We start from the raw sequence: 26540 nt of genomic DNA, 5'->3' as shown, positions 1-26540 counted from the left end.
TTCAACATAGCACTATTTTCAACCTCGTCAGATATCCGAGTTCACAATCGGGTCAGCAATTAGATCCGTCGAGCCTTCGGCCTACAACCTCGGGTTCTCGCGCAAAAAGCTCAATGTTACCTGGCACTCGGCGGACTAACCGATCCATCCGAGGCATCGCCATAGTACGGAGAACACCGGGGTGGAATCGGCCTCGCTATCGCTACAATGAGGAGGGGTAGTAAGCAGATGGCTCTTGGGAGGCTGCCAAATAACTAGATATAGAAGCAAGTGTTCCCATAGTCACTTCCTATCCAGACGCTCCATCATACCTCATTCAATCCGATTAAGTTACCATGCCTTACGCACACGACACTCCTCCGGCTGAAGATGTCAGTCTCGAGCCCATCGCAATCTGTGGCATGGGTAAGTTTGAACCCAAAAGAAGTTGGGGTTTCCACTAACTGTAGTGCAGCCTGCCGCCTGCCTGGCAAGGTCGGCTCCCCCTCTGCCCTGTGGGATCTGCTCTTGAGGAAAGGCGCCGGAAACACTATGCGAGTCCCGGAGTCCCGGTTCAATATTGATGCCCACCTTCACAAGAACGGTGAGCGCCCGGGCAGTATGAATGTGGGCGGTGGTTACTTCCTCGGCGGCCGTGCAGAGAACTTCGATCCCACGTTCTTCAACATGACCCCCGTCGAGGCCATGTGGTTAGACCCACAGCAGCGAAAGATCCTCGAGGTCTGTTACGAGGCCCTTGAGTCTGCTGGTCTCACCCTGGAACAGGTGTCCGGCACCAATACGGGTGCCTTCATTGGTAGTTTCACTGCCGACTATCAGCAGATGACCTTCCGGGATCCGGACTTCCGCCACAGCTATGCGGCCACTGGTGTTGATCCAGGTATTATAAGTAACCGGGTGGGAAATGTCTTTGACTTAAATGGGCCGAGGTAAGGAGATATTTCTCACAGACATATGAACGGAACTAATACAATTGAAGCTTCACTATAAATACCGCATGCTCCTCGTCAGTATACGCAATCCATCATGCTTGCCATGCACTACGTGCTGGAGATTGCCAAGCGGCTCTGGTTGGTGGTGTTAACCTGATCCTCACGGTTGATCAGCATATGAACACAGCCAAACTGGGTGTGCTTTCACCGACCTCATTCTGTCATACGTTCGATGCTGCTGCCGATGGATACGGCCGTGGCGAGGGTGCTGGCGCCCTGTATCTGAAGAGAATGAGTGATGCTATCCGTGATGGTGACATTATTCGAGCCGCCATTCGCTCTTCGGCTGTTAACACGAATGGTAAGGTTCCGGGCTATGGTATCACTTATCCAAACATGAAGGGCCAAGAGAAGGTCATCCGCGCCGCATACAAGCGCGCCAATCTCGATCCAGACCAGACTGCCTATTTCGAATGCCACGGAACCGGTACGCCAGTGGGAGACCCCATTGAAGTCCGCGCTGTGGCTAGTGCGATGAATGACACCCGTTCGGAGGATCGGCCCCTTATTATTGGCGCTGTTAAGCCTAACATTGGCCACAGCGAAGCAGCCAGTGGAATCTTCGCTGTTATGAAGGCTGCATTGATGGTGGAAACCGGTTTGATCCCTGGTGTTGCTGGCCTCCAGACGGTTAACCCAGAGATCCCCGAGAAAGAGTGGAATGTGAAGGTTAACCGTGATACCCTGCCTTGGCCTGAAGAATTTGAGTCTCGTCGGGCCAGTGTTTCCTCTTTTGGATATGGTGGCACAAACGGCCATGTCATTGTGGAAGAGGTGAAAGCACTCTACCCGCAATACCAGCACGGGGCCCGCAAGGCCCTAGCCAATTACGACCACTCAGCCACCAGGCCACTACTTGTCACCTTGTCGGCGCACGAGAAGACAACCCTAATCCGCAACATCGAGGCGCATGCCAAGGTAGTCGATCAATACTACCTCTCGGACTTTGCGCATACCCTAAACAACCACCGCAATCGCTTCGTCCAGCGGGCATTTGTTGTTGCTAGCGAGGCTACAGCGGCGTCTGATATGGAAACTGCCAACTTCAAGTTTGGCTCTTGCACCAAGCCGATTTCCGATATTGCCTTCGTTTTTACCGGACAAGGTGCGCAGTGGGCAGGTCTCGGTCGAGAGGCCATTGAGACTTTCCCCGTTTTCCGCCACACGATTCGACGCCTGGATCGGGTGCTCAAAGGCGTCGATCACCCTCCTAACTTTTCGATCGAGGAGGAACTCAAGGTTCCAGCAGAGACGAGCCGAATCAACGATGCTAGCATTGCCCAGCCGACGCTGGTGGCCACTCAAATCGCCCTCGTGGACCTCCTGGCATCGTGGAACATCGTGCCTACAGCCACTGTTGGTCACTCAGCAGGTGAATACGCAGCCGCGTATGCTGCTGGCCTAGCCTCTGCTCCGGAGATCATCATCGCTGCTTACTACCGCGGCTACTCACTGGGACGTAACGCACCCGCTGGTGGTTCGATGATGGCGGTGGGACTTGGTCGTGATGAGGTTGAGGTATATCTCGCCAACCTCAGCAAAGAGCTCGTAATTGCCTGCGAGAATTCTCCCTCTAGCGTTACTCTCAGTGGCCCAGTGGCCGCCATACATGAGGCGCGGGACCTCTTCGCAGAAGAAAAGATCTTTGCCCGCGAACTTCGGACTGGGATGGCATACCACTCGCCCCATATGGAGCCCGTTGCCGGCCCCATGGTTGAGTTGGTCACCAATGCTTACTGCAAGTTGGACGGCTATGACCGCCAGTGGCGCTGCCCACGTAGGGCGATGGTTTCATCCGTCACCAATCAATTCGTTCTGACAGGACACATCACTCCAGCTTACTGGGCCCGCAATCTCACCGGCCGTGTGTTATTCAACACCGCCGTACAGACCCTCGCAAAGACAGAGGAACTCAAAAATATTACCGGTTTCGTTGAGGTGGGCCCTCACTCAGCTCTGTCCGGGCCCTTCAAGCAGATCTGCCAGGCGAATGCTTTCACCAGTTACACATATGTCACTACCCTAATCCGGAACCAGGATGGGGCGCATTCCCTGCTTAAGACAGCCGGTGAGCTGTTCCTCGCAGGATATGCCGTGGACATGCAGAGGGTGAATCGGCTAGACGGTCCTTCCCTGGACTTCCAGCTGAACTTGAAGGCCTCTGGCAAGCGTCCGTTCACTCTGGCCGACCTGCCCCCATACCAGTGGAATTATGAGAAGGTCTACTGGGCGGAACCTCGTGTCAGTGCCGAGTACCGTCACCTCACCCATGCGCGCCACGACCTGCTGGGTAGCAAAATCCCCGGACTTTCATCACATGCAATGGTCTGGCGGAATATTCTGCGAGTCCGGGACATCCCCTGGCTTCAGGACCACAAGGTAAGTTCATCTCTCTTTTTTTTTAAAAAAAAGCAGAAGAAGGGACAGTTGCTAACTTAGAATACCCAGCTCGGAGGTTCCAACATGTTCCCTGCCGCTGGACATATTGCTCTGGCCATCGAGGCAGCCCGTCAGCACTGTGAGATTACAGGTGTCAATATGTCTGGAGCAGTCTTGCGCGATGTTGAACTGAAGACCGCACTGATTATCCCAGACACCGACGCCGGCATAGAAATCCAGCTCCGACTAGCCCGGAACTCCTCGTCTAAGTCCCATTCGTACTATTTCGCCGTGGAGTCTTGCACCGACAACAACTGGACTATTCACTCCGATGGCACGATTCTTCCAGTCTCTGACCCTGAATCGGCGGACGTGCGCCCCCACCCTGTGAACCCTGGGGTCCTCACCCAGCGACACAGAGGTAAGCGGTGGAACGACACTTTCCGCAGCGTGGGTTTCGAGTACGGCACCTCATTTGACACCCTCGACAAGATCAGGACGCACGATAAGTACTACCAGGCAGTTGGACAAATCCCGCTAGCCACCAGCAGCGAACGCATGGTGGACGAGTCCCGTTACATGATCCACCCCTCCACCGTGGACTGCCTTTTGCAGCTCTGCATCATATCCATTCATGCTGGTCTTTACCAGACAATGCCGTGGGGTGTTGTGCCTATCAAGTTCGAGGAAATTACCATACTTGGTCCGGATGATGCCGCCAACACAATTGGTCAAGCGGTGGCTTGGAATGATGTCCGCGGTGAGCGCGCTCGCTACTTCAACACCGATGCCCAGTTAGCTACCCCAACGGGGCGGGTTGTCGTCGACATCAAGGGGCTCCATACAGTAGCATACGAGGCTGCTTTACCCCCAGGAGATGAGGCGGCTGCGAAACCAGCACCTTATGCCGCCGTGGAATGGAAGCCCGACTACACAATTCATGGGCTGCAGAAGGTGCCCCTCGGACCTGACATGCTGTCCAGTATCATTTCCCTTCTGTCCCACAAAGAACCTGTGGCTTCTGCTCTGCTGGTCGATTCATCGACTTCTGTCGATCTCGAGACTGTGCTGAGTACACTTTCACCGGCGGGTGAGCTTTCTGTAGCAGCGGTGCAGACGTCAGGGACAGATTCCTCGCGCATTAATAATGTCGTCATCCCAGAAGGACCGCTAGACCTAGCCAACTTGAATGTCAAGGACCAAGGCCTGGTACTTATCGCGGGCGAGAATGCCCAGCAGCTGACCGAATCCGACATGTGGGCTTCTCTGGAGTCTGTCCTCAGTGTTACCGGCATCACCCTCGTCCCAATTGATAGCTCTGTGGCACCCGCGGTCCAAGCTAGCATCGAAAAGGCAGGCTTCCTCGTCACGGCCAAAACCGCGTCAGAGAAGACGTTGTTGCTTGTCTCCCGTTTCATGGAGAAGGGCTCTTCCAGCACCAGCAGCCCAGACGATAGCATCAAATTAGTCTACTCCCCTCTCCACTCGGCTCCACCCCTCGCCCTAGCAGACGCTCTACGACTTAAGGGTGCTGAGGTTTTGGTCAAAACTCTCGAGGAGGTGGATTTAACCACTGACAAGGAGCTCGTTCTCTTCAACCCATACGCCAATATCCTCTCCCAGCCGGAAACAACGTCGTTCGACGCACTTAAACAGATCATCCCATCTGGGGCGTCTGTCACATGGATCACGGCTGGAGTCAACGAGTGCACATCCACCCATGGCGGCATGGTCCCCGGTTTCCTGCGAGTGCTTCGAGAGGAGCAGAAGATGTCCAAGCTGACCTGGTTGGATGTGGATCAAAACGAAACGTTTGAGTCTATCGCACAGACGCTGGCGTCTATCCGCCAGGGTTCCGCAGGATCGGTGACCGAAAACGAGTACTGGCTGCACCAAGGCGTATGCCATATCAGTCGGATTGTACTGAACGAGGAGTTCAACGCCCGGATGATCGTCGATGGAAATAAGCTGGTGCAGATGTCCCTGCCCAGTGGTCAACCACTCCAGGCCAATGTTGAGCAAGGTAAGATTGCCTTTGCCCACAGCAATCGCTTTGATGGCATTTCTCTCCAGCCGGACGAGATCGAGCTTCAGGTCACCTCCTGCGAGGTGTACAAGCAAGACCTGCAAGCTCCGGCCGAGGGTCTTCGGGTAGCCGCTGGCACCGTCCTCAACGTCGGAGACAATGTGGAGGAAGGTCTCGTGGGGAAGACGGTGGTGACCTACGTGACGAACGCACTCCAGACTATCGTCCGAGTTCCAGAGGCATTGTCAATCCAGTGCGATCCTGCCGTCGGGAATCAGTTCGTGTCAGCCCTACCAGGGCTGTGCAGGGCTGTCAACGCTGTTTCAAGCATTTCGGGCCCCATTACGGAAAAGCACGTTCTCCTCCTTTCTTCATCGGAGGCCTTTTCCAAGGATCTCGCCCAGATTAGCAGGGCACTGAACTTCCCACTCGTCATAGCTGAGGACCTGTCTCACATCCGTGAAGTTATAAAGACAGCCGGGCCCTCACTGGTTGTCGTGGCCGAGGACTTCTCCGATAGGAACCAGAAGGTCTGGCGCGAGATGCCCTCCGGTGGATGGTTCGTACTAAGCGAAAATGTCCACGGTGCCCTGTCTGCCCCATCGGACGTCAGTCCATTCACGCGCGGTGTACGCTTCGCTGCGACATCAGTCCAGTCCTCGTTCAATATTGACAAGGCCGCACTGGGCAAGATCATGCGTGAGGCTAGTGCATTCATTGACAACACAATGGAGCCAGCGCTTGTCTACAGCACAAACGATGTGAATTCCGCCACAAGTATCACCGCTGACAGATTCATCATGACATACAACTACGATAGTGACATCGTCGAGGTTGCACCATTCACCCCCAAGCTGCGCTTTTCCTCTAAGGATATCTACGTACTAGCTGGCTGCCTAGGCGGTCTCGGTCGCAGTCTCACATCGTGGATGATGGAGCGCGGCGCCCGCCACTTTGCTTTCATCTCGCGCTCCGGAGACGACAAACCAGAAGCCGCGCAGCTGACATCCTCTCTCCGCGAGGCTGGTGCACAGCCCCAGATCTTCCGCGGCGATGTCTCCAATGTCTCCGACGTAAAGAACGTCATTGAGGCCGTCACATCCGGGCCCGATGGCAAGCGCATCCGCGGCGTTGTCCACGCGGCCATGGTGCTCCAGGACGGCATCTTCGGACCCCAGACATCCATTGAAAAGTTCCAGGCGGCCATCACGCCTAAAGTGGACGGAGCGCTCGCTTTGCATCATGCGCTCAAGGATCACGAGCTGGACTTCTTCGTTATGACAAGCTCCATCTCTGCTATTGTTGGCCAACCAAGCCAGTCCAACTATGCCGCTGCCAACAGCTTCTTGGACAACCTAGCCTGCCAACGCAATCATATGGGTCTGGCCGCAACCTCTGTGGCCTTACCTATGGTCCTAGGCGTGGGTGTCGTGGCGGAGAACGACGCGTTGGAGGACAAGATCACGCGTCGCGGTATGTATGGAATCGACGAGCGCGACTTGCTCCGCACGTTTGAAGCAGCCATGTCCTCGCGGCCCCGGTCAGATTTGAAGTATCAGAAGGCTAATATCCTGCTGGGTCTGGACCCGGGCCGGTTGGCTGGGGCGTGGACGGCTGCCCGCGAGAATACCGATCTGGACTGGGTCGAGGATGGCCGGTTCATTGGGCTGAAGGCGCTGGTCGAGGCGGCGTCTGGTGGAAAGAACGGCGACGACGCAAAGGATGGCGGCGAGGGGGGTGTCGCAGCACAGGCGGTTGCGGTTGCGCAAAGTGATGGTGTTGATGCTGCAGTGGATGTGGTCGCTGCGTGCCTCATGCAGAGGTGTGCAGGCATCTTGATGATGTCAGTGGAGGACTTTGCACTCGAGGGGTCTAGCGTTGGAGGGTATGGGTTGGACAGTATGATTGGTGCTGAGCTACGCAACTGGTTGTTCAAGACGTTTGGTCTCAATATCCCCTTCCAGGAGTTGCTATCGACGTCCCTCACGTTCAAGGGGTTGTCGCTATTGGTCTTGGAAGCTTTAGGGGTGAATGTGGCTTAGGATTATCTAGCTCGCATGACTCTGGATCTTAGATATATAAGTGAAAGTTTGTTTAAGGAGAAATAATAATACCTCGACGCATTGCCTGAAAGTCTCGCCTTGGATGTTGCCCGCAATGTACTCCGTACATAATTTGTAATACAAGTATTTTATTCATGGATACATCTGATACACCAATATCGCACCAATTCCCTACATTTTACATCTCGATTTGTACCATTCTATTTAATCCGTATGATAACAATTTATTAGTTAAATATAAAGAGTGTATAATTGTGTGTCTAGTAAAAGTAGTGTAATTTATTTGAGTTTTTTAAGAGTTACATGTTTTAAAGCTCTTGTACGGAGCTCGTAATCACCAAGGAAAGCAGGCGGTGATCTAAACGGTCAGGATTTACTGCCGGAAAGAATCAACTGCCGTATACCGGAGTTCCACTTAGTAACCACATCCGGCACCCCGAATCCGAACTTCTATGCCTTCACCCATCTGCTTCAGATGGGCGGCCGTATAGGGGCTGTGAAATCTCGGTCAGGGTGTAAAACCTGCAAGTAGGTTTCTGCAGCCGCTTTCAGAGTTAAGCTCTAACCGCCGACCAGAATCCGAAGAGTCAAATGTGGCGAGGAGAAGCCGAATTGCCTTCGCTGCTCTAGCACAGGACGGAAATGTGAATATGAGGGCAGAGGGAAAACACTCTGGGCTCCCTCCACGCCATTTGCTCTTACACTCAGACACACACTGTCATTGTCTCAAAATGCAGGACATCGAGAATGTCGCGCATTTGAATATTACTTCCAGCATGTATCCCAACATCTGGCAGGTGGAATGAATGTAGATTTCTGGACAGGGGTTGTTCCGCAGATCTGCCGCAGTGAGCCCGCTGTGTGGAATGCAGTCATTGCAATTAGCGCATTGTACGAAAATCCGAAGCAGTGCATGGACTTTCATTTTCTGAGGGATCGCCGAAAGACGGCACATTTGCTTAATCATGCTCAGCAGGATGCATTGACATGGTACTCGCGATCAATCTCTAGTATTTCGTTACAGATCCAACGAGGCAGTGCAGATCCGTACATTGCACTCATCAGCTGCGCGTTATTTATCTGCGTGGAGACAATCCAAGGGCATATGGAACAGGCCTTGGAGCTCTATCGACAGGGTATCACGTTGATACTTGACCTCCGTGCACAAATCGGTCACGGGGCAGTATCTATCAGTAAAGGTGTTTTGTTGGAACGCAGCATTGTTCCCTTATTCCTACGACTCGGCACAAGTTCCCTGACCATTTCGGGGACTCAGTTTCCCATTGAAGTTTTTGCCTTTGTAGAAACAGACATGAGCGCATCTGTCGATTCTGCAAGATCTATTATGTCCATCCTAGCTGCGGAAGCTATCCTCTTTGAGCGCGAGGCGAACTTACACCTCAGGGAAGTTGGTGCCGAAGCCGCCGTAAGCCCAGAAATGGTCGCGAAAAAAGACGCACTCCGCGTCCGTCTCGTTGAATGGCATCGAGCATACACCAATCTTTGCCAAAGAAACAGATCCGTACCCACTCTCTCGATATATCCAGAGCCTATCCTGCTCACATATCATGCTACGGCTTTGATTTGTGTGACAGGATGCTTAAAGCAACAAGAAACCGTTTTCGATGCCCATTTTGCAGACTTTGCTACTATCGTCGCGCAGTCTAAGTTGATTCTCGATGCCTCAGCAGGTCCAAATGGTGTCCAACCACCATTCACCTTTGAGATGAGTGTGGGTGTCCCTCTCGCCATGACTATGTTGAGGTGTCGTGACCCAGTCTTGCGGCGAAGGGCTTTGGACCTATTACGGCTAGCGCCTCCGATACAAGGATTTTTCAAATGCGCCCCCGTGGCTCTTTTTTCAGAAATATTGATGAAGCTGGAAGAGGGCTATGGCCTTGCCGTGAGGGAGAACACAGTGGCACTTTCTCAAGACGTTGAAGCAACCACGTCACAAGCAGCACTCATCCCTGAAGAGGCTCGTATCCATGACTATGGTATCTTCAGACCGAATGAATGGCAACCTCCATGGATCACCGAGGAAGATCTCGCAGCGTTTTCACTTAGCCCGAACCAATTATATTTGGGATTTTCGAGAAATCAATACGACAAGGAAAGCAGGAGGTGGCGACCGATTTATCAATGCATACCGTTGGAGGCCAATTTTTGAATGATATTTTATGTCTTTCATCTGTTATCCATTGATATTCATGTGTATTAATAAATATATATCTTCTTTTTGTATACATCTATACATCCCTACATGTGTGGTCACCATATCCGGACGTCGGGAGCCCAGAGGCCTGGTTCCAAGCTTCTAAGGTTCCACGGTCCTTCCGAAGTCAACCCTTAAAAAAAAGCTTATTACAACACTTTGGAAATTAACACGCCTATATATAGCCCAAAAAAAAACGGGTCAGAGAAGAAAGAGGGCAATAAAAACGGGCTAGATTTCCCTGATCATGATCTCTGTGCAGAGCTCTAGAGGGATAGCCGCATAAACAGCCGATATGCCATAGTAACAGCAAAGTTGTTCCAACCAGCATAACAACATCATAGAAACCCCCCCCAACATTTCCACGTGGTAGGTGTATCGATGCAAAGTGCCTCCGAAATCCACACTATGCTGCCATGCATTTGTTCGCCGACGGGCAGATGCCCCGCCTTTTTGATAAGGATGCCGACGGCAGTGGAACCAACCCCCCGCTTAAGAGCCTGCAGATACTCCGAAATGTACCGAGTCTCATATAACCCAAATTCTTTCAGTCTTGTCTATCTTCAGTATGGCCGAACAATCGAATCTTGATCTGGATCTCATAGTGCTGAACTGTAATTTGGCCACTGTTGAAGACGTTGTGAAATGTGACATTGGCGTGAAAGAAGAGAAGATTCACTCGATTGTCCCTCAAGGATCGTTGGCTGGATCAAAGGCCAAAAAGATCATTGATGCCAAGGGAGCTCTAGTTACGGTTGGTGTTTTCCCCACCTCTATCAGGAGTGAATTCGTGGCCACGTATTGACATTCTTTCAAGCCAGGAGGGATTGACGCCCATGTTCATCTTCAGGAGCCGCCACTCTTTGGACTCGGCTCCACTGCAGATAGCTTCGAGTCCGGTTAGTGTGCCAATCCCTAGAGTTGGCGATTAACTTGTTCATTGAATTGATGCCTCCTAGGCACCCGCGCCGCGATTGCAGGAGGTACAACAACAATCGTGGCTTTTGCACCTCAACGGAAGCACGAAGACAGTGTTCTCGCGACTCTAGCTTGCGCTCACGAACGTGCCAAAGACCAATGCTACAGCGACTACTCGTTCCATCTGATCATCTCCAACCCGTGCGCAAAGACACTTGCGGAATTTCCAGCCTTCCGAGAGATGGGCATCTCGTCCATCAAGATTTACATGACCTACGAAGCTTTGCGCCTCAATGACGAGCAATTTCTAGATGTCTTGTTTCAATCCCGTCTACACAAAGTCACAACTCTGGTCCATGCCGAGAACGACTCTGTGATTGCGTGGATGACCAAGAAACTGCATGAGCGCCAGCTATACGCACCCAAGTACCATACGGCTTCTCACCCCGCCGTCGCCGAGATTGAGGCCAGCTACCGTGCAATCTGTCTTTCTGAGTTTATTGACACACCCATCTTAATCGTACACGTCTCTAATCCTCGAGCCGTCGATAACATCCGACAAGCCCAAGCAAAGGGGCTTCCAATTTATGCCGAGACTTGTCCTCAATATCTGTTCCTCAGCAAGGAAAACCTGGATTTACCCGGGCTCGAGGGTGCGAAGTGTGTTTGCAGTCCACCACTGCGCAACAAATCCGACCACGAGGCTATCTGGGCTGGTCTCGAGGATGGAACATTTACTATTCTCTCGTCCGACCACAGCCCGTTTAACTTCAACAACTCGACGTCTGGCAAAGGATCGAGCGTGACCGCGGAACACCCTGATGGGCAGTTCCACCTAGTTCCTAACGGATTCTCCGGTGTCGAGACCCGAATGTCATTGGTTCTTTCGGCTAATCGACTCAAGATACAACGATACGTGGAGCTAACCTCCACCAACCCGGCTAAGTTGTATGGCATGTACCCAAGAAAAGGCGCTCTCATCCCAGAGCTCAGCGATGCCGACTTTGTCATCTGGTATCCCGATGGGAGTCTTGACATGACGGTCACCAACGACACCCTTCATCATGACGTCGACTACACTCCTTTCGAGGGACACAAGGTAAAGCAGTGGCCGTGCTACACCGTGCTTCGTGGGAAAGTAGTCTGGGACCGGGAAGACGGAGGAGTCGTGGGCGTTCGAGGCTTTGGTCAGTTTTTGCATCGCACAGAGAGTATGTTGGCGGGCAGTAGGAGTGAAGGGTCTTGGGATGTGGAGACTGCGTGGGTTTAATATACAGACTTGGGCGTCTGTAACAGCACATGTAAATATTCCACGGAGTTTCGCATATGAGGGCGTGACTGCGTTATATCCATGGATGGGAATTATTACTCGAATATCAAGAGTAAATTTTTCTTGATGTCAAATCTCCACTTTCAACCACACAGCATCACATGGCTGATCGGACTGTATGAGCGAGCTCAGTATGCCAAAGGGCGATATCGACCAACGCCCACAAAGCGAGCTTCTTGTCAGTAGCTTCGGGGCCAACCCAAGAACCTGGGTAGCTAGACTTCTCACTCATGTGTCCTTCTCCGACATTCCCTTCTAGCCCCTCCCACACCATTTCGAATATCCAAGCATCATCGCACTCTAGATACAAACTTTCCGGCTGCTCGTGGAGCACACGTGGCAATTCGTGTAACTCAAACAGACGGCATAGCGGAGGCAACGGGGGTGGCTGCAGTAGTTATGCAAACAGTTGGGGTAACAAGCGAGATCCTCGTTCCTCTTGGTAACATCTGCCTCACCGAAAGATCCAGATCCTCCATCCTCAGATCCAGAGCCGTCACCGACAACATCGGCATCGATGCTGGCGAAAGCAGCGTCCAGCTCCGTGCATAGGTCGTCAGCAGTTATCGCAACGACCTCGTCGTCCATATCCTTGAGGTAGTATCCTCCATTCTCAGCGTGGAGAACTGTATCCGAATAGACCTTGACTAGATCGTTGAGGGATTGTCTGTCGTGGACGATAATGACGTCGCTCGGGGGCGTGGTGGTACCTGGTAAGACCTTCAACCATGGCGGTAAAGAAGCAAAGGAAGTATACAAAGGAGGTGAAGATGGATAGCATATCGAAGTCGTGAGAGGTATTTTCGCCTTAGTCATCTATCTTTTAGTCCCGGGGGCTATGGATGTATTCTTCTGAGATTTTGCAGTACAGATCTTATATGAACATACCTTGTAGCAAGCTAAAGAGAACGACTGAAGGAGGAGTTTCTATCGATTATCAATATTTCCAGTTATAGCAGTAGTGATAAACATGGCGAAGTGGGGATGCCTGTGGAAGATGGCTTACCTCCGATATTTCCAGTTGAGTACATAGGAAAAGTGCTGTGAGATGTAGAGACAAATATAGGGTGATGAGATCCTTCATAGATTATCTAATTCAACTAACTAATCTAGCTACCTGTCGAATAGGCAGCAAAAGCTTCAATCATAGGTAATCTTACCCGGCTATTCTAGCCGGGCATAATCATCTCGAGTCGAATAATGGGGCCAAACCCTCAAACGAGGTGACCAAATCCTCCCACGCGGGTCTTCTTGACCGGGATCTGAATGATCCGAGACGGATCATGGTGCTTTTGTCACTTTTGTGGTAAAATGTGCGTGATTTTCCGAGACAAGTTTCCATCCATTTCCGGGAGGTCCGTCAGGGGCCGTGTTGGCCTCGGGAGATGCCATTGCGCTAAGGTCAGCTAGGCTCGTCCTAGTAGCCTTCATGGAGAACATTATTATCAGATTTAGGTCTAGCGGCCATATTAATGCTATTCTAGAAATAAGCCTAGGAACTCCACTTCACCTAAGTCCTCGTATGGGAAATTGTGTATGAGGAACGGGTTAGATGCACCTAAAATCCTAAATGGTTAAGAGGAGAAGTTGACTTCCCACTCTAACGTTATGATCTGAAGATATTGTTTTTTTTCTTCTTTTTTTCGTTGTTTGTGACTGCAGTATTGGCCACATAAATTCCTTGATCAGGATTTATTTCTCTCTCTTCTTCATGGCCACGGTTTTGTCGGCAATGAATACCAACAGGACCAAAGTCCCCAGTTACGTTAACTGGAGGTCAATGAGCAATATACCAACCTCGCTATCCATTCTGATGATGAAATGACCAAAGTTACTAAAGGTAACAATGAAATGAGCCAGGTATTTAAGGGAAGTTAAAGGAAATGCTTACGACACGCGTTACTTTAGGGAATTGCTATTTTCTTCAGACGATCGCTTTCGCTGTAACCGTGATAGTTTGTTCCTAAGCCGTTCCAAGGGATCAGATAAAACGAGTGCCATGTTAAAAACAAATTTCTATTTTAAAATAATATCGGGGTATCATTTTAAACATCGATAACGAAGGCATTACGAAATCCAGCTCACTTACTATCATTTCTAATCGATAATATAATGAAATTACATATATAAGAGCTATCCTCCTCTTTGAAGCTTGTCTCTTCTACCCTTTCATACTAAAAGTTATAAAAGTAACCCTATTCTAAAACCTACATAGGGACTATAACGTAGGTAGAATATCGCTTTTGCTGATCACGCGTTGGCTTACTTTCAATGTTCGTTTAGTCCGCCACCTCCAGGGCTGGCTTGTCAGCCATCTCTGATGATTATATCACCCCTTTCCCATAAATGGAAGTTCCCCATTATATATTGCACCCACTCCATGCTTTCAGTAGAACTTCCCATACAGTGTTGAAAATGCTAGAAAGATCCTCGACCACAGCAATTGTAGGCTTTTTGGTCGAATGGGAAAACCCAACATGCAGCACCATAGAACCTCGCTGAATTATAAACCATAAGTTTGTAGGAACACCCCGCCACATATGCTCGATCTGCAGAACCTTCAAGTGTGTAAAGTCCAGCAGAAACAACGAATACAGCGTGCACTGCCTGACTGATTATTGGAATGATCTACGGGGACTGTTGGAACTAGCATTACCACAACGTGCCATAGTAGATATTAGGGGGTATTTCAACGCATTTTTAACACAGTGTCGATCAACTAACTGTCTTTCAATTCCATAATCTTAGTCATAATCTGCAGGGTTCAGTAACATTATTCTAACCGCGAATTGACCGCTGATTGCATCATTTTCGCTAGTGCTTTGCGGATATGATGAAAAACATCGCCATGAAGCATGCCAAGCACGTCATATTGTATACAATTAGTTTCAACCCCGCTAAATTTTCTCTGTTTAACTACCTGAAAGGGTTAGTTTTTATATACACGCTCGTCTAATCAAAAAATGTCTGTAGCTTGAGCCCAAGGTGAACTCGGCCGACACATTCTGCAGCCCATATAAATCTCGTGATGGCTATCATAACTTCAATTAATAAGTAGCATTGTTTCGCATAGCTCTGTACCAACTCAGCTTGTTAACGTCTCATAAGCAATGTCCGATATATCTCCTCCGTTATCACAAGGCGTGGGGTATGGAGTCGTGATTGGTGTTGGGTTGGCATTTGCAGCAGGTAGGAGGTAAATACAACTCTTTTCATGGCCGATATGCTAAGATCTCAATAAAGGAATGATGCTTGTCACCAAGGCCTTGAAAAGTACAGTTGGCGAAGATAATTCGAATGCTGAAACGTATGTTTCTCCCCAATCTTTTCATCCCACATCATTTTTAATCGCAACTAGATTCATTGTCGCCAACCGGAGAGTCGGCACGGGTTTAGTTGCCTCGGCGGTTGTATCCGTATGTGGAAAAATCCTCAATATTACTCAGTACTGACATGCAAAATAGTCCTGGCTTTGGAGCACTGCGTTGCTAAGTGCCGTCTTGGTAGCCTATCAATACGGTATAAGTGGTCCCTTTTGGTATGGTGCTGGATGCTCGCCTATGATCGTCTGCTTTGCGTATCTCGGCACTGTCTGCAAAAGGCGTGTACCCAGCGCGCACACTGTTCTGGAAATTATCAAGATGAGATATGGTTAAGCCTTCCCGCGTTCATGAACAAAAAAAAAACATGGATCTGACAAACTCTAGGCACTGTCGCCCACTTAAGCTTCACATTTTTGGCTGTCGTGAATAATCTCTTCAACACCATCAACATGATTTTGGGTGCCTCGGATGCTATTACATATTTGTAAGTCCAGTAACCACTCGAAAGGACTTGTGATAAAATAGCTTACCATGAAAGAACTGGGATGCACATTATGGCGTCCACATTCTTGCTGCCCGTTGGTGTGGTTATTTACACCCTCACAGGAGGCATCAAAGCAACGTATGTCAGGTTCTTTCTCGAAATACATCCACAACACTGATGATATTTGCAGATTCCTAACTGATTACATACATACTTTCATTATTTTGATTTTGTGTTGCTATCTAACCACAAAAGCGTTGACCAGCGTGGAGGTTGATTCGATTGGGGGTTTGTATGATCTCGTCGTTGCAGCTCAGCCAAATCATCTCGTCGATGGGAATTATCAAGGCTCGCTTTTTACCATGACATCTCAACAAGGAATCTTCTTTGGAATTATTCTTTTGGTATCAAACTTTGGAGCTGTCATTGTAAGTACCCTACCCATGTTACTAACAGCTAGTTGGTGCTAATTGGAGATAGATGGACACCGGATACTTCACTAAGGCATTTGCTGCATCCCCGGAGGGTGTCGTTCCTGGATATGTCATCGGTGGTTTATCTTATTTCAGTATCCCTTGGGCTCTTGGAACAATTATGGGGATGGTTGCCTTGGGATTGGAAAACACAAAAGTGTTCCCAACATACCCTAGAGTAAGTCCAGGTTTTTGCTTCTCCGTATCTGATCTTGAAACTAATATTTATCCAGCCCATGACTAGTACTGAGGTCACGAATGGACTAGCTTTGCCTTACGCAGCTATCGCGGTAGCGGGCAAAGGTGGTGCAGTGGCTACTCTCCTAATGACATTCATGGCTGTTACGTCCACATTATCAGCACAAGTCATTGCTGTCTCTTCAATTGTGGCCTTTGATGGCTACCGCACTTACTTCAACAAGAACGCAACCAATCAAGAGGTAATTTTCTGGAGTCGGGCGGGTGTGATTCTATTCGGCCTTGTTGCAGCAGGCCTCACTGCATTATTCCACTATGTCGGTATTGATATGGGCTGGACGCTTTATATGATTGGTGAACTCAAATATTCATAGCAAGGGTATATTCGATATTTTCTAACATAACTTAAAGGAGTGATAACATGTCCGGGAATCTTTCCTTTGATACTGTCAATTCTTTGGAGAAAGCAAAGCCGAATCGCGGTCATTGCATCAGCATATCTCGGTCTAGCCACGGGCCTCACTGTCTGGCTTGGAACTGCCCATCGCTTCTATGGCGCCGTTACAGTCTCTTCCACTGGACAGACATTGCCATGCATGTACGGCACAGTGGCATCTGCACTTAGCCCGCTGCTATACTCCGTCCTAATTACATTTATTGCGCCGGACGACTTCGACTGGAAGTCGATGAGCAACACCAGCCTGACTATCCATTCTCAGAATGTAATTACTGAGATTACTAAGGACGAGAATGAAGTGGGCCAGAATTCCGAAGCAAGTCAAAAGAGATGGTCGCGATACGCGTTGTTTTGGGCCATTGCTACTTTCTTGGGCCACTGGGTTCTCTGGCCACTTCCGATGTATGCTGCTAAGTTTGTGTTTAGTAGAGGAGTAAGTGCACCATAATCGATTAAGGGTGGATATTGTCACTAACAATGTTTAGTTCTTCATCGCCTGGGTTGTGGTTGCCGAAGTTTGGCTCTGGATCACTTTGCTGACGGTGGGATTATTTCCTCTGTGGGATGGACGCCATCGGATTCTTCTCATCGCTCGGAGACTTGTTCATGGACGCCTGGAAAATTCATAATGAGTAATTTAACGGGCAAAGCGTCGAAGAACAGTGTCTATTGCTCTGACTTCTATATTTGTATCAAATCCTTTGCCCGAACCATTTCGCCGGTGCGATATGAACATACCACCTAGCTTCTTCAACAATATGGTCGATGTCTCCCACATAGTAGACCTCATAGTACATGGTCCATTTAACGCTAACTAAATTTGGACTAGCGCCCTGTCCTTTCGGTTACGGGGTTATCTGTTGAAATCTTTTGAAACATCCCCTTCTAAAAAGAAAATTTTAATTTCCTAGATGTGAAGCTAGAGATATATAGTTATATTTTCGTACTACGGTGGTAAAAATCCGAGGCTTATATTAGATTACCTGGCATACCGATGCCAAAGCCTGTTCCAATGTTGCCAGTGGCTAAATGAGGGTAATACCTGTAGGTATGTACTGTGTACCTTGATGTGCACTGGTAATAGTATTGTACAGGATGTACTGTGACACCGGATCTCGGGATCCATGGATGGCCACTGATCCGATTATCTAAAGTTGACCCGCACCTGCCCGGCACCTGCAGATAGCGGCTCCTCAACAGCTTCATTATTATCTACCCTTCTGTGTTCACCTCATTTACCGCTTTTTTATACCTGTGGAATACTGTGTAATGGAAGATGCATCCCAGTCCATGTCCCCGACAAACCTGACCGACGCTGACCCCATCCCGACCGTAACCGTAATGGAGAGCCCGGGTGTCTCAACCTCGGATGTCTCAAGCTCGGAAGAGCATACACCTAGCGATACAGCAGATCTGCCCCATTTCGTCATCCAGCTGATCCAGTGCCAGCATTGCTCCCGCCCTTTACGAACTCCGCTCCGCCTACCATGCGGGAATTCGGTCTGCCGGGAATGTTTACCCGCCTTTCGGCCGCGGACAGGTATTACTTACCCCGTGACTGAAGGGAGGGACCAGGAATTTACATGCTTTTGGAAAGGAAACAAGACGTGTGTTGGGGTTCATTGCGTGGGAGATTGTGGCGCTGATGTGTTGCTTGGGAAGCTGGCTGGTATTTTTGGAGAAATACTGGGGTCAGAGGTAAACAACGTGCCTCGGGATTGGTCCGAAGATGACGGACCCTTGCTGCGGTGGGAAGCCGATGGGCAGAATCGGAATGTAATTGGGCAATTGCAGCGGCATGGGTGGCTGCAGGGGGTCTATAACATGGCACTGGAAGGCCGCTTCCCGTCTGATGCACGCGAGGTTATCTATGGAGATTCTCCAATCCCAGATGGAAGCAGAGAAGTGCATGATCTCATTCACTTCCAAACACTACGAGACAGTCTCCGCGCCGAGTTAGACTGCCAGGTTTGTTATGCGCTCGTTCTAGATCCGATGACCACACCTTGTGGCCACACCTTCTGCCGAAAATGTGTCGCGCGGGTCTTAGACCATACCGATCTGTGCCCCATTTGTCGCCGGAAGATAGGCATGACGAGTGATCTACAGTCAGAGCCCATAAATCAGACTGTGGCGCGGCTGATCGACTACTTCTTCCCCGACCAGATCTCAGTCAGGCGGGAGACCAGCGCCCAGGATGAGACAGGCCCGGATTACGAGAAGAATTTGCCACTCTTCGTGTGCACGCTATCATTCCCGACAATGCCAACTTTCCTGCATGTCTTCGAGCCCAGGTACCGACTTATGATTCGTCGGGTTCTTGCAAATGGGAATGGAAAGTTCGGCATGGTCATGTACAACCGACAAGGCCGGGTACTGCCAGGCCAACTTGGCGACGTACCGTTCGTGCAATACGGAACGCTCCTGATGATCGAGCGATATGAGCTGCTCCCGGATGGTCGCAGTCTTGTGGTGGCTACAGGCGTGTCGCGATTTAAGATCGTCGACTCGGGTATGCTGGATGGCTATTATGTTGCCAAAACAGAGCGCATAGATGATATCCCGCTCGCAGAGGAGGAGCGTCTTGAGTCGATGGAAACTTCAACAGACAGTGTCAATGCTCTGCCAGAAGCGAATGAATCTAATCCCCCGTTAGACTCAATGTCAACTCAACAATTACTTCTCTCGGCAAGAGAATTCATCAGCAATCAACGCAGATCTGGGGCTCCTTGGCTGCACCCGCGCGTCATGCTAGCATATGGACCCATCCCAATAGATGCAGCCCGCTTCCCGTGGTGGTTTGCAAGCATTTTGCCCATCTCCGAAGAAGAAAAATATCCCATACTCGCCGCCACAAGTGTGAGAGAGAGACTGAAAATCTCAGCAAAATGGGCGAGACAACTCGAGGCTCGAGACTGGTAGGTTGAATATCCATTCTCCCTGTTAAATAATATTCTAATATTTTCGAACAGGTCCACTCGCTCATCACTTTACTCTGTCTTATGACTATCCGTCCCTCTTCTCATCTTCTGCATCATCCCTCTATTATTGAGGCCCTTGTCAGGACTATTCGCCTCGATATCACCGAATGTATTCACGTCATTGACACCATTTTCGTTCTCGGTCTCGGTCTCAATTAGACGCTCCGGGGTTTCATTCCCCGGTGTTAGCTCGCAAATACCTAACGAACGTGATCAAACTAGCGACATCGGTCCACAAGAGCAGGAACATGAAACCTATATCTCTCAGGGATTTGTCATTGGGGCCTTTCTGGTGATCTTCTTCGCCCAGGTTGGGGTTAATTTCCTGCATGCCGTTCGAACCGGAAGACGCAGACGACGGTTTCTGGAAATGCAGTTTCCGCAACCCTTGCCCCAACGGGATCGGGATCAAGACCGTGGTTTGAATATAGAGCCTAGGCCGAACACAAATACTACGGAGGAAAGTGCACGAGATGATGCGGAGGGACGCCCCATCACAGGAAACGCTCCTGATGTTGGATAGTGGGATCCAACATATCTGATATACAAAATCCGATTCGGTACTGCTACCCCACAAAAAATATACCCTCTTTTAACGAATCTTTACGATATTCCCTGGTTTCTGTTCTCTTTCTTGTTCATCATTATCTGGCACTCTATCCAAAACTGTTGTACATATAGGCCTTCATTGAGGCTCGACATATTGCTATCCACATCTTCTTGCACCTTGATATCTAGACTGCCCAATCAGCCTTGTGTTAGGAACATATATCCGGAGTGACCACTCTTTCGACACCCTCTCTATCCCAGGGGGCGTCGACATGATGCCATTGGTTCGGGGCCCGATGCTACTCCAGGACATCGGTCAGCTGCCCCCAACGTTAGCACTCGAAGGTATCGTCGTAGGGTCTAACGTGGGTTTACTCCCCAGAAATGACGGGGATTCGTGGGTCAATCGCGTGCCCGAGTAACACCCATATCCCAGTCAACGTCTCCGGCCATAGGTAACTTCTCTTTCCCTATGTCTTCCGGTAACTGGAAATCCAAAGAAGCCCCACATATTAGGACTGAAACCATTAGACAGAATGGGCATTATGTCTAGGTCAGGGAAGCCGTCCGCGACAGACATGGGGTAAGTGAAAGAGGCGTCCCCAGGAGTCGATAATCTTAGAACGGGTGGATCAGCCGGAGTGGTTAGACCATTCAATGTCTTTAGGATCTCCACCACCTGGCGGTAGAGGGGATGCTTCTGGTTTGATTTCTCATGGTGATTTGCACCGTCATCTGAGTTATCTTCTAGCTTCATCTAATTCTGGAGTCTATATTGGAATCCTTACCGTTGTCAGTTTTCTTTTGGGTAACCTAGCTAATACTTTGACTTCCAAACGACCAGCCAGTCTCTATGAGCTGGATGGTATTATGTCTGGATAAAATGAAAGGGACAGATTTTTTTCGAGGGTGGTAGCAGAATTAGGTAGATGTTATCAAGCAATTCCATTGGAAGGTTTACACTAACCCACCGTAGGTAGTTTTTGCGTTAAACCCCCTGCGGCTCTAACCGCCACCCGACGGCCCCCGGATGGGTGAGCCGGGTATTAGGGCCGGATAGTGGAGCCTATCATTTTGGGCTTTGCTAAGAACCATGGAAGCCCTCAAACTATATATCAACTTTCAGACATAATTGTGTATAATTTGAATCATAATGTGTTGTACAAAATTCCAGAACGTCCCATGATGAATCGTTAACATGCCGTGAGAGCCAGCTATCTTTTTGTATTCTTGACTGGGTGTAAGAACATCGGAGGCAGGCAAAGCCGAGGACAATGCCCATTCTTTTCGTACGTTAGCAGATATCAACGGGCCAGTCAAGGCACCAGCATAACAACTCACCTTCTCGTCATCATAACCTAGCCAGGCTCGATAAATCCTTTCGGGAAATTCCGACCCAAACATGTAAGACATTTTCATGATAATATCATTGTGCTGGTTCCAGTTCCAGATACTATTCCGCCCGGCGCTAATTTTACCAGGCTTGCCTGCATTAGCTCGGAGATTGAGCTCAACGGGATTTGTTTCGTGCGCATGGTAAATGGGCTGAGGAACCTGAACTGCTTTCAGCCCATAATAAAGAGCCCAGGATGTGGGAGACATTTCAGACGCTAGTCCAACACCTTTCTCGGTCTTGTCCTTATGCATAAGCCGGAGTAATCGTGCTGAGACACGGGACATCGCGACAACAGATGCCCGGCGAGGAGTACGTCCCTTTTGGCGAAAATTAAACACCCGGTCAGCAAAGGGCCATTCGGTATGCTGAGGGTCAAATTGAGGCAGCCAGGTGATCACGTCGGCTTCCTCGCCCACGCCCCAGCTCCAAGAATCATCATCTAGGTCTGCGCGTAGTGGCTCTGGTGCTTCATTCCCGACCTCGATCCCTTTTGCTGGATGTGGTCCCCAGATACTATTAACGCCCGTCATGCTCTGGTCTACCTGATCGATAAAATTGCCCCAGCTGTCGTGGACGGCGGGGATGTAGAAGTAGGAGTTGCGCTCCCACAGATTCTTCCGAGGCTGTTGTTTCGCAAACTCTGTTGCCTGTTGGAGGAAGTTATAGAAATGTCCTGTATAACGTGAATCCATCTCAAACTGCCAGAAGAAGTCGTATTGTGGATTCAATCGTGAGAAAATCTGCACTGGCTGGAAGTATTGAAGTATGGCTCTAGAAAAGGATTAATGTCTCGAAACTTGACAGCTGTAGAGCGAATATGAATAGGAAGCAATCTTACTCGTGAACATCGATCTTCGGGTACCAGTCCTTTAGTATCTCCGCGTTGAAGAACACCGCCAGATCCTGGAGCTCCCCCGGAAGAGACTTTTTCAGATTGTCCAAGCCCACCTTGTCTGTTGGATGAGGCAGTTCGATATTCTTCGCGTCAACCATAAGGATTACCTCATACTCTGCGCCGGATAAGAGTGATAACTCCATTATAATCGACCGGATATAATAAAGAGCATCTTCCGTGTATTCCATGTCGAGCCATGTGCGCAGAACTACCGCTGTCCGTGTTTTGAAGCTAGCAGAGGTATTGTTTCGATTTGTCTCTGCCCTCTCTCTCCGAGTATGTTCATCTGTTCCTTTATCCTGCTCCCTGTGCAAGGTCGATGTCTTTTCGCGAATATCCGAAGGCTGATACCGGTCTGCATTGCGCTGCAAGCAGTCTTGCTGCAAAGTGGCCCAATTCACATCCTGCCACTGCCCTTCGTTGCCTGTCTCTGTATAGCCGTAGGCCGCATATCGAGAATTCCGGTCGACGCAGATACTTCGATTGAGATTCCACGCCTCGTACGATCCAAATATCGGTGCTGGAAAATCTAGAATGATGTCAGTGTTGAACTAAAATACGCCAGCATAGGCTTGTCTCAATTTCAAACCTGACTGATTCCAGCGAAATCCTTTCATCGCCATTTCCGCGTTTCTACGATCCAGAACTGAACCATTTGCGCCAACACATTGCTGATAAGTTCCTCTCCACCTGTTTTTCCATTCAACGCTGTTATATTCGGGATATGGATCGTAAGGTATGGATGGTGACTCGTGCGAAGTTTCCAAAACAAGCTGGCCGAGACCATTCCCGTCATCAGCGGCGCCCGAGCCTAGAAAAAAGGCATTATTTCTACTGCAAAAATATGCACGGATTAGCGACCGGACAAAAATTCGCTATATCATGCGATGTTTTGATATCTCAAGACCTATTGGCACAGGTGGTGAAAGGAAATACCTTGAAGCATGGACTACTATAGCTTGCTCTCTTGACCGAGGTATGAGCATGAAAATTGTAAATGCAAGGACGAGAACGATCGGAACAAGGCTGCGCTTTAGGGAATTCCGAAAAACATGCCGGCATCTCAGCACGTAGTCAATAGCATGCATTTTTGTGATAGGATGTGGTATACAAGTGGTTTAGGGAGTGTTTGTCCTCATGGTCGTTGGTAGTGGTGCATTAATGATGCAGCAGATGATGAAAAGAAAAGGAAAGGGAGAATAGTCCGTACCACGAAGTCTAGCGTAAAAGGTTCTAGCACTAGATCTGCATCCTTGGCTGGGGGCCAAAATATGGGCCAACATATCGGTTAACTACAGTAGAGTCGGTAAATTTTTCATGTACCTCCTCGAAGCCCTGTTGGAGTAGGTTATCAGCATCCCAAGATGAGTCCAGTCTCTTGGGCATAAAATGCTCGGTGCAAGAGAAGTTTAGTTCATGATATACAATGAACGAAACCCAATCATTTGCTACTCTTTTTGCTAATTGTGCACATATGTTACCTAATAAGTTGGGTGTAGGTGGTTTTGATAGCCCTGGCTGGAGACTACCCGGGACTATCCGAGACTAACCAAGTTCACTTTTTATATCAGCTGGCTCAGTATGCATTACTCCGTATTAAAGGCGAAAGTTGCCCTGGATTCCACCTAGCATCGCAACCAGGACATGATCGACATCATTAATCTATTGAAAGAGGATAGATAATGTTGGCATCTTGGCGGATGGCGGTTGTCGTCACTGGTGCTTTTTTGTGGTTCTCATCAGGTTAAAAATCGATATTTGATTCCATATGAATTTGATACTTATCGGAGGCGATTGAAGTCTGAAGTATTCCAAATTTGAAAAGAAAAAAACCAATTCATTCGAAAGTGTCGCTATTCCCAGCTCCACCCGAGGCTCCAGGGGCGGCTCTATACACGCATTACGTAATCTCGTGTGTTTGTCCGCGTCTTCTTCTTCAATCGAATCTCGAACAGCCAACAGCGCGCCATGAGCTCAATGAGATAAGAAAATAGATGTCGACAGATCAATCCTATACCTGAACCTATTTGATACTCATCAAGAGGTCAAACAACACCAACTCAGCCATGACGTCGCTCTCATTATCGCTTGGCCCGCCAGCCTTAGTCCGGCTCCACGACGCCTTAATATGCCTGTCCAAATTCAGCGAAACTGTCGCCATTGAAGCAGAGCCTGACATCGTAAGTTATTTCACCTTCGGGGCGGGCAGTTCAGTCCAAAATTCTGGAACCCACCAAATGAAATATCCGGGCTAACTGTACCCCCAGCTCCGCCTCAGTGCGCTTAATTCCACCAAGACAGGGTTTGCCTCCTTCGCGTTCGAGAAGGGGGTATTCTTTGAGTCGTATTCTTTCAACACCAGCAGTGGTGGCAGGAGTGGCAGTGTTTCGCTCGACCGCTTCTTCTGCCAGATCTACATCAAAGTATGTACATTGACTTTTTTCCTCTTGGATTTGTATCCTACAGGATGTTTACGGGTGGTTATCTGGGCTTGTTTTGTGCTAATATCAAATCCAGGCTCTTCTCTCCATATTCCGCGGGAGAATTGACAAAAATAAAGACACGGCCGTTGAGCGCTGTGACATGGAATTGCATGAAGATCTACAGCAAACCGAGTGTAGACTAACAGTGAAGATGATCTGTGGACTGGGTAAGATATACCCCTGCATAGATTTGTCTTTCCTGGCTTATATCGCATATCACTGACACTATATCTAGGCGTTATCAAGTCATACAAGCTCACCTACGAACCAGCGGCAATTCAGCATGCCATCTTCGATAAATCCAAAGCTACCAGCATGTGGACCGCTGATCCACGGTTCCTAAAGCAGCTCATTGAACACTTTAGCTTATCTGCCGAGCAGCTGGACATGTACTCCGACTCGGGAAGAGCGGTTTTCACAAGCTTTACAGCAAAAATCACCGAGGGCAAGGGTATGTCGAGTTCACCTCTATCATGTTATCATGTCTCAAGGTTCTCGTTAACTAACACCCAAACAGAAGTGCTAAAACACCCAGTTCACACATCCGTAGCAGCAGACAAGCGCGACTTCCAAGAGTACTTGGTCGAAGAGAACATGCACGTCGCCATCAACCTAAAAGACTTCAAAGCCGTCGTTGCACACGCCGAAACGGCAAATGCCACCGTAACAGCACGGTACACCCGACCCTGCAAACCTCTGCAACTGGAATACCAATTTGAAGGCGTCAACGCAGAATTCACAGTCATGACCCGCGGCCAGGCAGATATCAATGACGCCCCCTCATCAACACGAGCGACAATCCCACGGCAAATGCCCGTGCCTATCCCAATCTCAGCGACCAGACCGCGCGATACTCGCCCATCGGGGACACCAAGTACGCAGATGCCCCCGCCGCCACCACGAAGCAGATCGATCCGTCCTCTCAATGGATCATCTACGCAGGAGAATCTGAGCCAGAAGGCTAGCGCAGACCGACCGGTGGCGTCTGGACTTTCGATGGATTTCGATAGCCTTTTCGTGCCTGCTGATGATGACCGGCAGTGGGATGAAATGAATGAAGAAGAGGAGCCGCAGGATATTCTCGGATGGGATGCATCAGGAACACAGGTATGTCTTTTTTTCTTTAATTGGTGGGTATAAATTTGTGGCTAACCAAGCGCCCAGGACGCATTCGGGGCATCTATTCGTGATGCAGAGCCTTCCTTCGCGAAACAGGATGGTTCTCACGCCGAAGATCCTGACGATGGAATGGGTATTCCTCCAACACAGCGTTTGTCTCAGGTATGTGGATTCCGGTTCTTGCGAGACTTTGATATGCGTATGCTGATAGTCGATAGGTTCGGCAATATGGTCTTTTCGACTGAGAAAATACGCCCTG

General features: G+C 49.4%; 8 protein-coding genes across 8 annotated transcripts; 6 read left to right on the top strand and 2 right to left on the bottom strand.

Annotated features, from left to right (window-relative positions):
• Nucleotides 1-335: 335 nt before the first annotated feature.
• Nucleotides 336-7439, top strand: N7455_005376 (uncharacterized protein; the record flags this gene model as incomplete). Its single annotated transcript, XM_040955350.2, has 4 exons — nucleotides 336-405; nucleotides 455-929; nucleotides 980-3371; nucleotides 3441-7439. 4 exons carry the CDS (start codon nucleotides 336-338, stop codon nucleotides 7437-7439), a joined length of 6936 nt encoding a protein of 2311 aa, XP_040814124.2.
• A 496-nt stretch (nucleotides 7440-7935) lies between these two features.
• On the top strand, nucleotides 7936-9630 carry N7455_005375 (Zn(II)2Cys6 transcription factor; the record flags this gene model as incomplete). Its single annotated transcript, XM_040955306.2, has 2 exons — nucleotides 7936-7988; nucleotides 8037-9630. 2 exons carry the CDS (start codon nucleotides 7936-7938, stop codon nucleotides 9628-9630), a joined length of 1647 nt encoding a protein of 548 aa, XP_040814175.2.
• Nucleotides 9631-10243: 613 nt separating this feature from the next.
• On the top strand, nucleotides 10244-11863 carry N7455_005374 (uncharacterized protein; the record flags this gene model as incomplete). The annotated part of the gene is made up of 3 exons (XM_040955428.2): nucleotides 10244-10429; nucleotides 10493-10574; nucleotides 10635-11863. The coding sequence occupies 3 exons, from the start codon at nucleotides 10244-10246 to the stop codon at nucleotides 11861-11863; spliced, it is 1497 nt and encodes a 498-aa protein (XP_040814258.2).
• Nucleotides 11864-12020: 157 nt separating this feature from the next.
• N7455_005373 (uncharacterized protein) lies at nucleotides 12021-12653 on the bottom strand (the record flags this gene model as incomplete). Its single annotated transcript, XM_065605020.1, has 3 exons — nucleotides 12021-12242; nucleotides 12287-12590; nucleotides 12634-12653. 3 exons carry the CDS (start codon nucleotides 12651-12653, stop codon nucleotides 12021-12023), a joined length of 546 nt encoding a protein of 181 aa, XP_065461920.1.
• Nucleotides 12654-15033: 2380 nt separating this feature from the next.
• N7455_005372 (sodium:solute symporter family protein) lies at nucleotides 15034-17487 on the top strand (the record flags this gene model as incomplete). The annotated part of the gene is made up of 11 exons (XM_065605019.1): nucleotides 15034-15112; nucleotides 15167-15230; nucleotides 15282-15339; nucleotides 15388-15574; nucleotides 15631-15730; nucleotides 15785-15868; nucleotides 15921-16158; nucleotides 16211-16381; nucleotides 16437-16755; nucleotides 16813-17291; nucleotides 17344-17487. 11 exons carry the CDS (start codon nucleotides 15034-15036, stop codon nucleotides 17485-17487), a joined length of 1923 nt encoding a protein of 640 aa, XP_065461919.1.
• A 640-nt stretch (nucleotides 17488-18127) lies between these two features.
• Nucleotides 18128-19864, top strand: N7455_005371 (uncharacterized protein; the record flags this gene model as incomplete). Its single annotated transcript, XM_065605018.1, has 2 exons — nucleotides 18128-19776; nucleotides 19831-19864. 2 exons carry the CDS (start codon nucleotides 18128-18130, stop codon nucleotides 19862-19864), a joined length of 1683 nt encoding a protein of 560 aa, XP_065461918.1.
• Nucleotides 19865-21510: 1646 nt separating this feature from the next.
• N7455_005370 (DUF3405 domain-containing protein) lies at nucleotides 21511-23767 on the bottom strand (the record flags this gene model as incomplete). The annotated part of the gene is made up of 4 exons (XM_065605017.1): nucleotides 21511-22555; nucleotides 22623-23208; nucleotides 23269-23513; nucleotides 23616-23767. 4 exons carry the CDS (start codon nucleotides 23765-23767, stop codon nucleotides 21511-21513), a joined length of 2028 nt encoding a protein of 675 aa, XP_065461917.1.
• A 978-nt stretch (nucleotides 23768-24745) lies between these two features.
• On the top strand, nucleotides 24746-26526 carry N7455_005369 (uncharacterized protein; the record flags this gene model as incomplete). The annotated part of the gene is made up of 7 exons (XM_040955447.2): nucleotides 24746-24859; nucleotides 24947-25102; nucleotides 25197-25329; nucleotides 25398-25613; nucleotides 25680-26269; nucleotides 26327-26443; nucleotides 26500-26526. The coding sequence occupies 7 exons, from the start codon at nucleotides 24746-24748 to the stop codon at nucleotides 26524-26526; spliced, it is 1353 nt and encodes a 450-aa protein (XP_040814214.2).
• Nucleotides 26527-26540: the final 14 nt, after the last annotated feature.

Source organism: Penicillium solitum (assembly GCF_028829755.1).
Source record: "Penicillium solitum strain IBT 25940 chromosome Unknown utg000003l_segment0_segment0, whole genome shotgun sequence".
Taxonomy (NCBI): Eukaryota; Fungi; Ascomycota; class Eurotiomycetes; order Eurotiales; family Aspergillaceae; genus Penicillium; species Penicillium solitum.
Note: the sequence above shows the minus strand (reverse complement) of the source record. Positions and strands in the feature narration are given on the sequence as shown.